Source organism: Falco rusticolus, chromosome 10 (assembly GCF_015220075.1).
Source record: "Falco rusticolus isolate bFalRus1 chromosome 10, bFalRus1.pri, whole genome shotgun sequence".
NCBI classification, from domain to species: Eukaryota; Metazoa; Chordata; class Aves; order Falconiformes; family Falconidae; genus Falco; species Falco rusticolus.
The window spans coordinates 13,913,237-13,930,127 of record NC_051196.1 but is presented as its reverse complement, the minus strand read 5'-3'; the positions used below and the strand labels follow the sequence as shown (position 1 = coordinate 13,930,127).

At 43.7% G+C, this 16,891-nt stretch overlaps 1 protein-coding gene across 4 annotated transcripts in view; it reads right to left on the bottom strand.

Moving 5' to 3' along the window:
- Window positions 1-620: 620 nt before the first annotated feature.
- BDNF (brain derived neurotrophic factor) overlaps window positions 621-16,891 on the bottom strand; it is a 39,221-nt gene continuing 22,950 nt past the window's right edge. For all 4 annotated transcript variants that reach the window (XM_037403339.1, XM_037403341.1, XM_037403340.1 and 1 more), the window contains exon 2: window positions 621-1,602. In XM_037403339.1, coding sequence (XP_037259236.1) covers window positions 841-1,602 — 762 coding nt within the window. In that variant the 3' untranslated portion in view covers window positions 621-840. The remainder of the gene's footprint in view (window positions 1,603-16,891) is intronic.

Here is a 16,891-nt window from a genome sequence, read left to right as displayed (position 1 = left end):
TAACAATTAAAAAAAAAAAGAAAATAACCCAAAAAAAGCACGTTGCCATACAGTTACATAAGTGCTGTCTTTAAGCCTGAAGCTCAACAATGTGAAGTGGAACATCACCATTCTTTTTCAGTTGCCTCTTTTTTTTTTATTATTATTTTTTGTCAGTAGTTGGATTGCTATTGCAAACACCTTCACAACATACAAAAAAAACCAAATTTGTTTTTAATCCAGAATAAGGTAATGATTTTTTTTTTCTTTTTCAATCTGATGGGACTTCAAAATTAAAAGAAAAACAGTAAAACTATGACAACAGCACCTTGACATTGTTTTAATTCCAACGCTATCAGAAGTTAAAAGCAGTAAACAGATATAATACTAACAGGAATAAAGATACTTACTGTCTAAAATGTAAACGGAATGTTTTGGTTCAATTTATTTTTCTGAAAGAGGACAGTTTATCATCAATTCACAATTGAAGCAGCATGCAATTTGATTTTTTTTTTTAACTTTTTATATTTTCAGATCTTGGCAACGGCGACAAACCACAATGTTATCGAGGAATGTAATGCAGACGTTTTTGTTTGCTTGGGTTTTTTTTTGTTTGGGTTTTTTTTTGGGTTTTTTTTTTTGGTTTTTTTTGGTTTTTTTTTTTAACCTTGTGCGCAAATGACTTTTGTTCCCCTTCAGGTCATGGATATGTTCAATAAATAGATTGTGGAACCACTGTACTGTATAAACTTCAGTTATACATGCAGTCCATAAAATTATTTTTACCGAATAATTTACCCTGTTATGTATATATACAAATAGATAATTTTGTCTCAATATAATCTATACAACACAAATCCACTATCTTCCCCTTTTAATGGTTAATGTACATACACAGGAAGTGTCTATCCTTATAAAGCGCCAGCCAACTCTCTTTTTATTATCCATGGTGAGAGCTCTCACGTAAGACTGGGTAGTTCGGCACTGGGAGTTCCAGTGCCTCTTGTCTATGCCCCTGCATCCCTCCTTCGTGTACCCCTTGGGGTTGCATTTGGTCTCATAGAAGTATTGCTTCAATTGGCCTTTGGGTACCGGGACTTTTTCCAGGACTGTGACAGTCGCCCCTGACATGTCCACTGCAGTCTTTTTCTCTGCTGCCGTCACCCACTCGCTCGTGCTGTCACAGACGCTCAGTTCCCCACGGCGAGCTGGGTCAGAGTGGCGCCGGACCCTCATGGACATGTTTGCAGCATCCAAGTAGTTTTTGTACTCCTCGAGCAGAAAGAGCAGTGGGGGTTCCAAAGGCACTTGACTGCTTAGCATGACTCGGGATGTGTACAAGTCTGCATCCTTGTTTTCCTCACTGGGCTGGATGTCCTGGTCCTCATCTAGAAGCTCCTCTATGACATGTTCAAAAGTGTCCGCCAGCGATGTCAGTCCTCTTGAACCAGCACTGGGCCCGTTTAGGCTCTCAAGAGTCCCATGGGTCCGAAGACCTGGGTAAGCCAAGCTGCCTTGTCCTCTTACACTAGCTTCTTTCATCGGGGCAGCTTTCATGCAACCGAAGTATGAGATAACCATAGTAAGGAAAAGGATGGTCATCACTCTTCTCACTTGGTGGAACTGTTAAGGACAAGAACAAGGGGGGGGGGGGGGAAAGTTAACTAACTTAACAAGGGATCAAGTAACAAAAATTCACCTGAGCTGTCATAAGACATTACACATTCTCCACAGAGGTGTGCTGCATGCAGCCGCAACTTGTTACTGCTGATAAAGCACACTCTTGTACAAGGGTGTTCTTTGATTTAGAGTTTCAGATAAAGCATATGCCAAAGCTTAGGCAATATTGATACCAGCAAGTCAGAGCTCTTACATGCCGAAGTCTTTCTGTAGTAAGTATTATATTAGCTACTATGCGGGTTCCTTACTCATTGACTGATTACACCTATTTCCCGTAACAGCGAAGGCAGAACTGCTATTTAGCAATGCAACATTTCAACAATAAAAGGCAGCTTCGCAAGTTTCAAGTGCAAATGCAAACATTTGGTTTTTAAGATCTCCCTATGCCAAAAATACCCCATCGTTCTACCCACAAAAAACTGAACAGCACCAGGATAAATTGCATTTGTATTTTGAAAGCAACCTTCCAAACATAGGAAGGGCCCATACAACTCTGGGGTCTCAGCAGGTCAATTCCTCATCTAAAAGTAGAAGGTGCGTATGCATAAATATAGAACAAGGAAACTGCTCAGGACAGTATAATAAATTTGAGCTGGACAGATTGCTTGCATCATGTGAATGCCGTGGAAGGGACCTGCTGGAATACAGAGCTGCTAAGAGCTGTACTGAGATGACATACCAGAACCCCTGTACCATGCTTGCCCAGAGCCCCACGCCGCCCGCTCTCAAGCCAAAGCATCTATTTAACCCCAGTTAAAGCCCAGAGCCCAGCACAAGCACCAGCAGCACAGCCAGCCCCACTGCTGTACCAAAACTCAGCAGTTTGCCCATTTCCCTCACGTTCTGCTCCAAGTTCTGGTGCACGTTATGGGCCACGCTTGGAGGCTCCTGTGTGCGCTGGGCTCCATCCCTAGCGAGCGTGGAGGGGTAGCACCAGGAAGGAGTGCTGGTAAGAAAACTCCTCACCAGATCGGGAGCAGCACAAGTCACTCCATCAGCCCTCCCAACAGCTTGAACTTTCCCAAGCACTTTGCTAAGTCTCCATTGATTATACATTCCTCAAGCTAGTAAACTGGTTCCTCCTCAAGCGCAAAGTATGCGCTTTAGGTACTACTACAAGAGCCCCCCAAATCCCACAGTGACAGAGAGCTATACTTTCTGTCTGATCCCAAGTGCTACTACAACATCCATCACATCCAGTTGTTATTTTTCCTCCTTCCGATCCCCGCTCTCACCAGTTCTGCTTGCTAGAAAGCAATGGCATTGTTCACATTTTTGAAGCAGCAGCTAATACTTGTTTCAGAGCTTTTGAAGTTCATTCGGAAGTACCTCATACTTGGCAGCGCTCACAGGAGTAAATGCTATTTCTGTTTGCCAACAGGGTGCTATGTAAAAAGCCTTACTTCATCTCCTGCAAATATGCTGTGGGAAACTAGTACTCTTAAGACTTGAACATGGAAACACAATCTATCATAAAACATACCAAAAAAATGAAATATGTACTGGAAAAGCAGTGCCCAAATGGCAGGTCTCAAAGTTTACCTAATGGAGCATGGGGGTGGGAAGTGTCTGGGTTTGTGTCCATGCCCCCCTCATCCCCAGCCCCCCACTAAACAAGATTTTGGCCAAGAAACCTCTCTACCCCAGCACAACTCTTCCTTCATGCCTCCATCTCTCTTCCTGTTTAAAAGTGTTATTGTGGCATAGATTTATTAAGATTAAACAAAACTGACATCCGTGACTCACAGGAACATGGTGTTTGCTCTAACCATGCAGAACATTAATATTTTGCAGATTTTTTTCATCCTATGATTTTTAAAACATTCTACGGGGAGTAATATCAGATTTCTTCCTCAAAGGGGAGGAAGAGAGACACGAGAGAGATGACTGACAACACAAGGAAGGAGGTTATCAGTCTTCCTTTATCAAACACAGCGAGACAAGGCAAGAGGGAGAAGGGGCAGCTGGGCTAGAATACAAATGCAGAGCCAGTGGAACAGGCAACAAAAATAATAGTATTCATACGCTCCCTCTTCTGAGAGTTGTTTTATATAAAACATAAAAGGAAAAAAACCCCAAGCCCAGCACCCACATCACACTTTGTGACCACCAGAGCAGTGAACAGAACACAGATCTGGCTCCTCCTCAAGTTCCTGTTATTTTTATTAGAGTAGTGCCCAGAGGTCCCAGCCAATATCTTTACTCTGGAGAACAGAGTCTGTCTGAGCACGCAGTGCCCCAAAGGGCCTTCCAGCGCAAAGGAGAGAGGACATGACACAAAGAGGCACTAAGACAGGCACAAAACAGAGAAGCTCACACCCATCACCTAAGTACACCAGTTGGAGGCTGAACATTTGCTTTTCAAGCTAGGCAGGTGAACAAAGGACAGAAGGATTACTGGACCAAGCCACATCCTTCGCTGTTCTCGTTGGGCTGTTTACCTCTCACAGTAGCAAGGCACTTGGAGGGATGTGAAACAAATCAACAGCGGCTGTGCAGCTTCATTTGCAGGGACATGTTTCTTGCAAGGGACGACAGAAGGCAGAGGTGCAGACAAACCTCGCCAACTGACTTCAATAAACCCTCAGCACCCTCCGCCAATGGCGGGTTGGTCACCAGACCTAAGAGTCCTTCATATCTCACGTTAAATTAATCCATCCTTAATCAGTTTTGCCTTCCATTTAGCAAGGAAACTGCTGTCGAGCTTGATCAATTTATATCCCATCCGATGACATACAACTGCCACTGTTATCTGGGGTAGCAAGAAACAGTGTACAACTATGCTCTGAACACAAAAGACTTCAAGACAGCCATTATCCACACAACGTACTGATAACACACAAGAAAGTGTGTCCCCTGAAAGCCACCCCCCTTCCTCCCATTTCTAAGAGTAGAAGAGTACATCAAAGTAAGCTTCAACAGTGCAGACACATGGAATATTGCTAGCAAGCAAACACAGATCAGACATCTACTTCTTTGTAAATGAGTCCCAGACTAAGCCAAACTGTGCGAACAGGGTGCGAAAAGATCCTTCCAGTTTGACAGTGATTTGAGCAATATAGACAGTCCTTGTCTTTGGCAGCAAAACTATACCAAGTGATTTAATACAAAGGAGTGATATTTTAATACCTAGGAAAACTCTTCATTTTAGAGGCCACAGCAATTTGTAGTAGCTGCTGCCCCAAATCTACTTGTTTAACAGGCTATAGCAGAGTAAGATTTACATCTCCCTTCGCAGGTAGAAGCTGCTGTTTAACTGACTCATGAATGCACAGTTCATCTCTTACTTAGTGAGGCAGGACTAATGTCCCAACATAGTACCAAAAAGGTCATTTGAAACACTTTGGATGGCTGCTTCCAGTCCTTGCCCTCTGCTCCCCAGCTATCAAACATTTGTTACATTGCAACCATTAAAGGTACCGCCGGTCCTGGTATACCAAGTGCCTTGTAAATCCCAAAGAGATTACGTACAGCCTTCCAATTACAGGGCAGTCACTGTGTCACCCCACGTGAAAGCAGAACTGGGGTGGGAACATGGGCAAACTCTGTATTTTCCTGTTTTCCCGGCATGCCACTACTGAACAAGCTATTTCCCCTTTCCATGCCAGGCACATCCACCGCTACGAGGCCTTGCACAGAGATGCCCCATCATTTCTACGTACACCCATGCCTGATGCTGTCCTGGTAGACCGAGCAACTATCTCCCACAGGGGCTCACCAGCGCTGAGCATTTCTACAGTGGGGCAACCTGGGTGATACTGCATGTTCCCAGGACATCAATACAGCTGAATGCCAGACAAACCAGAGTAGCCGTAGCCACTTTCAGTCAGACATAAAGCTAGGAAAACACTAAATAGAATCACTGATGATACAGTCGCAATCTGTAATCTTATCGTGCATTCATCGCCTCCCTCCACAGCTGTAACAGGTTCAGGTCTCTACTGCCCACCTTCTAGGAACAACATCTGAAAAGGCTGCAGCTCTTCTGCATTCCTCCCGTTCGGCTACGTCACTGGACATAAAAGATCAAAGACTTCTCCAGGAGAGACAATCTTGGTTCAGTTGCTGTTCCACAGATTGCTGTATACACCCGCTAATTTGTCTAAGACAGATATATGCTAGCCTCCTCATATAAGACCCAGCCTTCAGCTGCTCCCTCAGGTCACACAAGACGTCTCTGTCGGAAATCACACCAGAGACCAGCTTCCTGAACGCCATCCATTCTCATGGCTGCAAGAGCATCCCTCCTTCTCTCATGCAGCATAGCAAAGCTGAAGCAATGAAAAGAGGTCACCCACCATGGACCAGATCTCAGGAAGACGTGACCTAGTTTGTACTTCAACAAAGTCCACACAGCTACAGCTAGAATAAGGGCACATAATTGTGGCACTCGTCTCCACTAATGGGAAGGAGGCTCATTAAATGAAGGTCATGTCAATTATCTACAGCTAGTTTACATATGCAGTCAATTACCTAGCTGTACTATTTATTTCAGTATTTGTATTTAATGAGGATTCACCGGTTAATTGTTTTATTCCGTTGTTTTTTGTTATTTTAAGCAGAAATCTGGCAGCTTAACAGGTTGTATTTCCAGCAGAGAGACCCGAAGAACAGCTGTGAGCACGTACTTGCTGTTCTGCATCCTGGTATGTGCCATGAAATAACTTTCAGTAGTGAATAGATTCATAATGCTTTTAATCTCCAGAAAGGAGTGTGTGGTGGAAGATAAAATTAGCAGCAAGGCGACATTCATTTTCTGCCTTGCCATTTTCTAAGACCTTTATACAAAAGTTCAATTTACTAAATACAACCGAATGGCACAGGCATGAGTTCCTGCTCTACGCATCATTACCAGAGTCCGTGAACAGATACCAAAACGGGATGCATGTCAGCACATGATCTGCAAAGACTAAGTGTACTGAGAACAAATAGTATTAACCTTTAACACATGCATAACTGGATGTCTGACACACTCTGGTTATCCTTGCGGCTATTTAGGCAGCTGACTATATAATTACTTTTTATTACTGAAAATAAAGCACCTTCCCCCCCAGTTCATACACATGCACACCCACATCCAATTTGTATGCTTGTAAGTTGGTGCTTCACATCAGGAAGAAGAAAACCATTTTATTTTTATTCTCATGTTGGTTTTCCCGAAGGTGGTAAAGTCTACTTAGCCACAATGCCAGAGATGGCAGAGACTAAGAACCATTCTGAAAACTAAGATAAACAGCAAGCAATTTTACAAGTAATTTGTGAATGACAACTTTTAACAGGAGAAATTTGCTTTCATCTTATGTTGCTAAATATTGCCCATGGTACAGCTTCTGAGAGCAAAGAAACTCCAGCAATGCCGACACTGGCGAGGGAGAAGTATGCATCTGTTTAAAGCACTGCTGGGGGGTTCTGGGGTTCTGAGGTTTTATCAGACTCTTCCCCCAAATTTTGTGATACACAAATCACAGCTGGGCCTGTCAACCAGAGGTGGGAAAGAACCCAGAGAAAATAATGGCAAACTAATAATGCCATGACATTACACCCCTGATCTTTCACAGAGTTGTGTATCAGAGTTTCCTACAAGCTTCCGTCATACCTCTGGACGCTCTGACAGCCATGCAAAGGGCACACTTGCTTCAAAGCTCCAAGGGAGAGAGTGAACTCAGCTGCTCTAACGGGTGCAGACCAGACAGTCTCCTCATTACAAGCATGCTTATACTTAAATTGGCCAAGTGCAGGACTACAAGGAGTTCCCAGCAGGATTTCTGTCGGATGGATCTCAGACCCATTCTGCCCATACCAGGAAACAGGCAGGGTGAGTTTTGGCAGTAGGCGCCGGTGAAGGAATAGGAGGCCAGACTCACAGATGCTATCGGAGCTTTCAGGGAGACAACGGCCACGGAAGAGAACAGATGTGCACTATTTTTATCCTTCGACAATGGGAACCGATTGTTGAGCCGGTGCCACACATGCTGCCCTTCCAGCTGTTTGTCCAGCATCCTGCACACGGGGCACTCACACCACACCGGGTTTGCAAACCAACCCGGCTCCGAAAGGGGATCTGCATGCATGCCGCTCTACCTATCAAACACAACATGCTCTACCACAACATTTGTTGCCTAAATTTCCCATTGGAATACCAAGGTATGCAGTGAAAGTCCTCCCCCAATAAAAGCACTACCAGGAGGTTTATTTTTTGCTCATCGGGAGTATCGTGAGTAGGGTAACACACCACACTCCCATTGCCATGCCAGAAATTCTATACAGCAGGAACATGACATCCAAGCCTAAAACCTAAGCATTAGCAAATCCCAATTTCAAAACTGACTCCAGGCTTAGAGAGCTGCATTAGTCTTTCTCGAGTATACATCAAGATACACTTATGCCATTACCGTGGTCATTCAGAAGTAACATTATGCAATCTCTGAGAAAGCAAGGTTCACCTATAGAATAGGCTACATAATACCCACCACAACACCACAAAAACAACCACAAAACCATTCCATGAAATAATTACTTTGTGTCAATATACTCTCTGGTTCCTCCATGGGAGAAGATAATTACAGTTCTCCGAAATCATTTGCTCCGATAGCCACTAGAGCTTTATGTAACGCTGATTCAACCCGTGCATGGAAGAACGTTAGGGCAGGACCTCAGACCTTTGAGCAGCATCTGCGGTTTGTGCTCCATTTCACTCTGGCTCTTTGGTATGAAATGCTGTGCTGAATCGTCACAGGACCGAGCTACTCTGCCAAGTACACACACGAAGCTCCCGCTGAAGGCAAGGATAATTGGCACCCAAGAGGAGGAACAGAATGGAGCACGTTGCATGCAAACTAGCGTGAGTTGGATCCTTTGTACTGTGACATGTGTCCAGCAGCCCGGGAACAACCCAGAAGCTGCTGTATCAGTTGAGCTTGGATCTTACAAGTGCCTATAAACTATTGAACAGCATGTAAAACATCCCACGCACCCATCGCTTCTGCTGCAAGTGGCAAGCTTCCTAGGACCTATAGAACATTATGCACTCAACAGGAACCTAAGTGAAGCTTAGCCAAGGCGAATCAATGGTTAAAAAGCACAAGCATCAGATGGAGCAGTTACAATGGTTTGGGCAGGCAGCGCTTTCCCTAGGGTAAGGGAGGAGAGGAAGGGCTATATCTCCTTGTTGCAAGACGCTTACCTTGGCTGAGACCCTGACTGTGTGTGGCATTGCTGTAAGAATGCCTTCCTTTTAGCCATAGCCAGCCCTTGAAATGAAGCAGATCAGTGTGTTGTGATGTGCGTGAACCATGAACTGGAAATGCCTGTTGTCAGAGCCCTGACAGGTATTAACAATATGCCTGCATTTGCCAGTGGTGTTATCAGTCATCTTTTGGCTGCCTGCCCTCGCGTGCAGGTTTCTTTCAACACATGCTCAGTCCAGTTGTTAGCCCAGCATCTCCATGGAAATACTTTCCGTAGACAGGGCAAGGGATGAGAGCTTACACCGAGGTACCAGAGCAGCTTCTGGGAGCATTCAAGTCCAAAGTTACATGGGAACCACCAGACCAGGAGCAGAAATCTAAGTTTGCAAAGCCACCTCAATCTACAGTAATGGAATAATGAGGAATTTGTATTGAACACTGATATACTCATTAGGAATCTAACCCACCTCAGTGGGCAGCCAGCACTGCATGTGTCCTGCTGCAACAATGGCTTTATCTTTGGAGATAACTCCGTTGGGATATTATGTTAACACAACTGCATTGAAAACACGTTGGTAAGAAGTGCACTTTCACCACTGTTACTTTACTATGACAATGCAGCACACCACAGGTTTCAAAGCATTATAGCTTCCAGCTTTTTTTTCCCCCACCTTTTAAGTGGTTTCCTGTTGAAACAAGACTTTTGAAATTGCTATGCCTGGTTCTCTATCCCTAATCTAGCTTTATAATTTGGGGGCCAACTTCAACCGGGTTCAATAGAGGGATACAAGTTTCACAGACAACACTATTTCCACCATCACGTGTTGTAACTGGCACACAAGTAGCTAAGACCCACCCAAAGCAGCTCCCTGCAGCTCCATCCTTAGCGAGGCAAACTCCGATGCGTAGGCTTACCCATGTGCAGAATTACAACACTGTGTACTGTTGCTTCCCTTTCACAAGCTCCACCAAGGAAAAGGGGTTGGAATTACTAGAAGGGGTGAGCAGGTACCTCTGGCAAAGACGCAAGTGTCTGAAAACAAGCTTCATTAATTGCACTGCTCAAGGTAAAAAACATTTAATGGATCATAAAGAAAGAGAAAAACCCGCACCTTTGCGGGAAAAAAAAAAAATTATCAGGTTCCTGCCTTCTCCCAGTTGCATAGAGGCGCAATTGCTCTCACAGAAGAGCATTACACTGCGGTTCCTGCAAATTACACAGACATGGGGTCCTCCCCCTCCTCAATTAAACATGAAGTTTACCTGGTTCATGACTCTCTGTACTTGCCACCAGATGTAACTATACATTATGTCATCACGGGAAATTATTTCCACAAAAAAATGTTGAGGTTCATTGAAACAATATGTTCCTGCAGACCTAATTCTGGTGGAGACAGACACTGCCTGGTGTAAATCCATAGTGCTTCGTTCATAGATTTATACCAGCTGTAAAGGTGGCCCAGTATTTATGCTGTCATAAAATTAGACGGGGCCAACACCTAAACTATAGCTAATAGCCACATCCCAACAAAATGTGACAGGTTTCAGCAAAACAGCTTCCTCGCGCTCTGGATTCCTGAGGGATACATGCATATTTGGTAATAATTACACTTTAAAGAGGAAGGAAAAAAAAAAGCTTTCTAGGTGTGCAGGCTAGCTTCTCCCTTCCCCCACTGATAAAGCACATAAATAGCCCAGACATGCCTATAAAGAGAAGTATGCACAATGCAGCCCAACACCACCTCACTCCTCGCTGGCGCTTGGGTGTCCTGTTTCCCACGCACGCCAACCCGCCGGAGAAGCGGCTTCACTGCCAGCATCCCGGTCTCGCCGTCAGAGCCCTTAAGCTCCAAAGGGTAGGTTTGTATATGGGATTTCAGCCATTAAATAAACTCTTCTCCAGGAAAACTTCAATACCTGTGGCTTCACGTAAGCCCTGCGGGGAAGGAGAGCTTCTCTTCAAATAGCTGGGGTGGGGGGAGGAAAGAGAAAGTTAAAAGGAGAAACGTTAAATTACCCAATTAGCCTGTTGAAAACGGCTGAGTGTTCTCCCTCTCCCAAACCTCTGCACAACAAAATCGAGTATCTGGAAGTCACCATCCTATTCAAAATCAAAAGCAGAGCTGTTTGATCAGAGATAATTAGTAGTTCTAGCCAGGAAAACCACACTTAGAAGTTGCAAGAGCGGAGAGACCCAGTGCTTATGGTGCTGCAACTCTCCACTCGTATGACATTTCTCGGAGAGAAGACGCTATCAAAGCTTCCAACGTGCTTTGCAAACACTGAATCTCAGCATAACTTCGGTGACGAGGAAAAACACCAGAAATCCTATTTTCCTTCTGGGGAGGCGGAGGCCCATAAAGGTGTTTATAGAACCCACCCCAGACTGCACAGCAAGACCAGAGGAGACGAGGGAAGCCCCTGCTCCCCAGCCCTCACTCCAGCCATGGTGCAAAGCTGCCTTAACCACAGGCATCATTCCCGTATTTTGCAAATCCCTCCACGGTAACTTAGATGTCTAACCTAGGAAGAGGCAGGGCAGCTGATTAAAACCTGAGGGGTATTATTTTGAATACATATGCTAGCTCACTTCCATCTGTGTTGTTAATTAGTTCCTGACTGTAGGTTAAATGTAGGGCATGTTGTCACGAGCCTAAGGTGGGGTGGCAGGACCTCCTGCTATTGCCATATGGCTTTTTGTTTCTTCCTTCGTTCTTCAGCATTTAGCCTCATGCTTCTCATTTGTGGGCTCAACCATTACATAACAAAGAACAAGAAAAGCAAAACTAGTGGGAAAACAGAAGCATTCCTCACCATTAAAACCTCTATGAAGTTGGATTTGAAATGTAATACAATGTCATCCAGAGGCTGCTTTTACCTGCAGCAAATAGGCCTTGAAATTCAGGAGAGACTCATTCCCATGGAGAACTACTACTGCTCAAGCAGGTATTTACCAGCCCTATAAACACAAACCAGGGAGTTTGCAAGGGACCAAAGGTCAGCTTAATTCGTGCAAGACTGAGAAGAGCAAGGCTATGCACACTCGTAATACGGATGCTCAGTGCTTACAGGGGTGAAGCCAGTATAGCAGCACCATCCCCATCAAAACAATAAAAGGAAAAAAAAAAAGATGACTGGAACTTGGTCCTCTTTTTTCCAATGCATCTCCACAGAATTTGTTAAAATAGAAATGGCTCAGGACTGTCCTCGACAAAACCACAGGTCGTGTTTTGAAGTATACCTGCACGTGACTAAGTACAAGATACACAAGATATCGGCAGTTCCCCTGCAGTCATTTTCTAGCGAGTACAGTTTGAATACCAACAGGTCTGGTGGTGCTCTGTGACTGAAGGTTTGCTCCAAAGTGTTCAATTTTGAGTAGACACAGAAGCTGTTTGGTGTGTTTTCTAGCTCTCACTGAATACTTGACCTTCTATTAGCTAAAGGCAGGGCAAATAATTTCTAGTATTTTCAAGCATAAGATTCTACCGTTTTCATAACAGTTACAGCAATCGGAGGAAGGAAAAAAACCATACAATCATATGTTGAACAAAACTGATAAAGTACAGGTGATATGACTTCACGCTTGAGGGCTATGGAATTCAAGAAGTTGTATCTAGCTTCAGACTTGGAGGCAGACTTCTTTGGAGGCTTAGACCTCAAAGTAGTTTCCTCATAAATCTTGTTTCTGCCTTTTCTTCTTAATAGAGGTATGTGGAATTGACTCACTCAGCCTTTTGCACCATCCTTGTTCATTGTTAACATTCCTACAACATTTGCAGTTACAATGGCAGAAAAGTTTTGCAGAGGAGGCAGCAGAAATTAATCATTAATGCAAAACCGAGAGAGAAAAGGACTTAAAATGAGTCTTCCAAGGAAGGTAGCTTTGCTCTTTTTTTTAAATCCAGGCGTCAATCGTTAGCTTTTAAGGGGAAAACTCATTTTCTGACATTGTTTTGCTAGTCATAACACAAATTCTGTATTTCTGCAAGAACAGGTAAAGCAGCACCATTTCATTGGCAGCAACTTGCCAGCATCGTACCATTAAGTACCCTGCTGCTGTAATGAGATGTGAAACATCCTTCTTTGCCTCCATTAAATAAAAACAATCCTTCTTCACCAGCCTGCAGGACATAGGCTGCCAACAACAAAAGAATAAATCATGACATTGACATAAACTGTCATGTTTATATCTGGAAGAGCAAAACCAGAGAACTTCAGATGTGCTTATTTCTCATTTTGGTTCAGCCCATTATAAAGATAAAGGGCAGTCATGATGTTCAGCAGCAAATTCGTACTTCACCGCAGTTTCCTGGCATGGGTTCTGGTTAAGTCACCCTTGCCAGCTTGAACTTGTTAGTGGCTTTGCTTCCTCCTTGGACTCACACTGGCTTTCAGTACAAATTCTATCAAATAGTATTTCTCTCTTGGCATTTACGGCTCAGTCAAACTGGATTATCAAGTCAAAAGGAATGTAAATAGCAAGTGAAGATCCAAGTCTTAATGCAGGCAGCCAGCAGGCACAATTATCTAGAAATACTGCAAAACAAGTCCTGTCGCTCATCCCGACAGCGTCCATACGCTTCTGTGGTGCAGTGACAGCTATGACTGAGGGGAGGTTGGTTTACTTAATAATCCGGCCCTTGAATAAAGTTTAGTTTTCCTTTCTTTTCATCTCGGTATATCCATTACTGAACACTCACCAAGAGCGCTATGGCCAGTATAAAGAAGGGTAAACTAAACCATATGGCTACTAAAAGTTGCATCAAGCTTAGAAAGTAAATGGCATAACGGACTAAGGAATCCGGAGATCATAACCTTTAATTCCTTCATCTAGACAAAACTGCATTTCTCCAGGAGCTGCTACATTTAAAGAAAGCAGTGTTTTGATCATGTTAGATCAGGCACAACATGTGCTAGAATTGGCACAAGATTAAGCTTCACTCTCTTTTATAAGGTATGTATTACAGAATTCTGGGGGGAGGGGAAAAAAAAAAAAGATAACCTAGTCCTGTTCTTACTGTTACAGCCTTAACTGCAGCAACATGCTCCAAGTCTTTTGCATGCCGAGTTAATAAAGAGAATAACAGCATTTTGCTCAAGACTTTGCCTAGTTCAATCTTTTCCTGGACTCCTCCTGCTGTGCTATGTGCGTGCAAAGGATGACAAGCCTACCTGCAGCCCAGTGCATGTACTGGGAAGACTGAGGTTGGATATGGAATCCAAGTGAGTCAAGGGCACGTTTTCAAACATTTTTTGGTACAACAACTCTCTCATACACCCTGATACGGTATAAACAGTATGCAGTTGCCTCCCGACTTGAATGGCAAATACGCCGGTATCACAGCTCCTCAGTTTCCCCACGGGAGAACTCTGTTCCCTCAGAAGCTATACATTAAGTACTTAATCACGATATACTTTACACTAACAGATTTCAAGTATCTTAAGAAGGTATCAAAACCATCACCTGGACAGATATGCAGTACCTGCAATCAACCACTGCTTTGCATTTTCAAGGCTCTGCGAGATGGAAGCGATCAGCTCCTGCTGAGGTTTAGTTCTGTGGGGTTTCTTACTCCGCTGGGCATTTGATAGCCATAAGCTAACAGTTATTATAAAAGCCCCTGAAATGTACTGTGTGTCTGTAAGAGTCAAACGGAAATGATTGCAGATAAGATTAGCAGTTCAGTGGGTAAAAAAGGCACATTGTTTCTTTTTATAAGTAGTTCCTCACAAATTAAATAGGGAACAGTGCTTACTCTTCTCTCCCAAATGCAGAGGAAGAACCCGCTATAGCCAAAGACTGATGTACAAAACAAAAATCAGAGGCTGTGAGCTCCAAAACAGGAAACTATGTCCTAAGAACCAAGGGGCAGATATAAAAAGCATATTCCATGTTGTTAGACTTGAAGTAGCAACAGATACCTCATGCCCAGTTTCACTTCGTTTAAGTTTTTAAATTGGGAAAATCCTGAATCTAGTGAAATCATGCTAAAGGCTGCTGAGTCGTTATACTAAGGAAGTCAGATTTATTTTTTTTCCCCGTTCCACCAAATATCTACTAAAGGACACCACCTACCAAGTAGGCTTCAATGATGGGATGGGGAACAAACACACCCACGTGCCAACCCAACTCAAATCCTTAAGGGACTAGTTCTACACTGCATTTTTTTGGTGCAAGTTTTGGACACGCTATCGAGTCTCACCAACAGCTGTAACAAGGCAGTGTAAGTTTGACTTGCAAATACTTCTTTAGGTGTAGCCTAAAGTCCAGCCAGCAAATGCTTTACTGAAAGCAGTGCTTCTTGTTAACCTAATTATGCCACACAACGAAGAAAAATACCACCTTGGTCACAGGGTTAAAAAAATTAAAAAAGCCCGCATGCATACACTAAATTTGCTGGTGTAGAGTGAGAGTGATTTGGATTAGCAACCTCACTCGTTTTAATTGTGCAGCCACACTTTGCAAGAGCCAGTCAGAGCAGCGTGTTTGGCTCGTGCATCTCTAGGTGGCGGTAGCTGCTCAGATTTTGACATGCCAAGAGATGCTCATCTCAAATTTAGCAACCAGTATTCCTCCCATCCTCCTAGAATTGCCTTTTCTAATTTGAAATGTGACCCCCTCCCCCATTTCTTCAGAATTTATAGTAGTCTGAAGCTGAGTCACAAGAATTTCTGCGTTTTCCTAACCAAGTACACAAGAAAAGAAATGAACTGCCAAAGTATTGAGGTAGTTTATAGCGTAAAGCATCGAGAGCTTCTTTCTAGTCGATCAAAGGACTCTGAGAAACAAACATAAGAACAATCATGCCTTCTGTTCTGTACAAATGCCACGGCCAGAAATAACTGTCCTAATTAACTGGTTTCAAAAAATGACTTCTCTGAAAAATACAACAGTCTTACCGAGGAGAGTATAAAACTGCTACAGCCTTATGGCAGCTGTCACCAGGGCATGAAAATTCACTAAATGAAGTTTCCTTTCGCTTCCTCCGGTTGTCCATGGTACTCATCCATAGACAGCTGTATCCATTTGCAATGCCTAAATTATGCTGTAATGGGATGTTCTGCTACCACTAGTATCAGTGTTACTAAAGGATTACAATCACATCAAATCAGCATCATCCCAGCCAGCTCCCTCTGCTCACAGTTTACGAAGGGTAGAAATTCTGCTTGAAATGTGGTTGGCTTTTTTTTGGTAAGACTGTTGCCTATTCAGTCAAGTCCACAGCATCTTCAGTATTTCAGACTTATGTCAGTTTTATGTGGATTGTTACTATTGGGTGCAGCAGTTGAATTCCACCAGTCTACAGTTGCCTGACAATTAGGTCCTGAATGTTGAGGAGGAGGAAAACATGAACCTGACCCTATGCTTTATGCCTGTGACTGTCCCGTTCTGCACACACAACTCCCACAAACAGTGCTCCTCACCAAGCTGCTCAGAGCCCAGAATTGTAAGCAACCCCGCCAACGTGAGGTTGTATCAGAGGACAGAGGCCACAGTATAACGGTTATCCTACTAACTCACACACCCCCCTACCTCCAAAAGTAAAGCATTTTATTCTTCTATTATTCTAGTGTTTCCAAATCAAGTAGCATAAGAATTCAAGTTGATAAAGTGTAAGTTTAAGACGCCATGGCAGAGACGCATAGCAAAATCTGCTATTGTTTGTACTTCAAGAGCTCTGAGGAGTCCCTGTCACGTACCAGGAACAGAAGACAGGCGAGACTACCTCTGCCCCAAAGAACTTACAGTCAAGAATAAGAGTGAATAACGGGTATGGCTAAGGAAGACAGTAAGATGTGGGAGCTGACAGACAGTGCGCACAGCCCACCAGCCCCACACCAGCTCGTACATCAGGCAGTTCGCTCTGTACACACCTGTACGGCTTCCTCCTGCTGGATTGCTGGGGAAAAGGGAGTTGTTACGCACAGCACCTTCCTAGCTGGAACTGAAGACAGTAGGTTATGGAGTTACCACCTCGTTTCAGCCATACACTGAAATAGCTTAGCCTCAGTGCTTTGAAAAGCTTCCTTTTAAAGGGTGT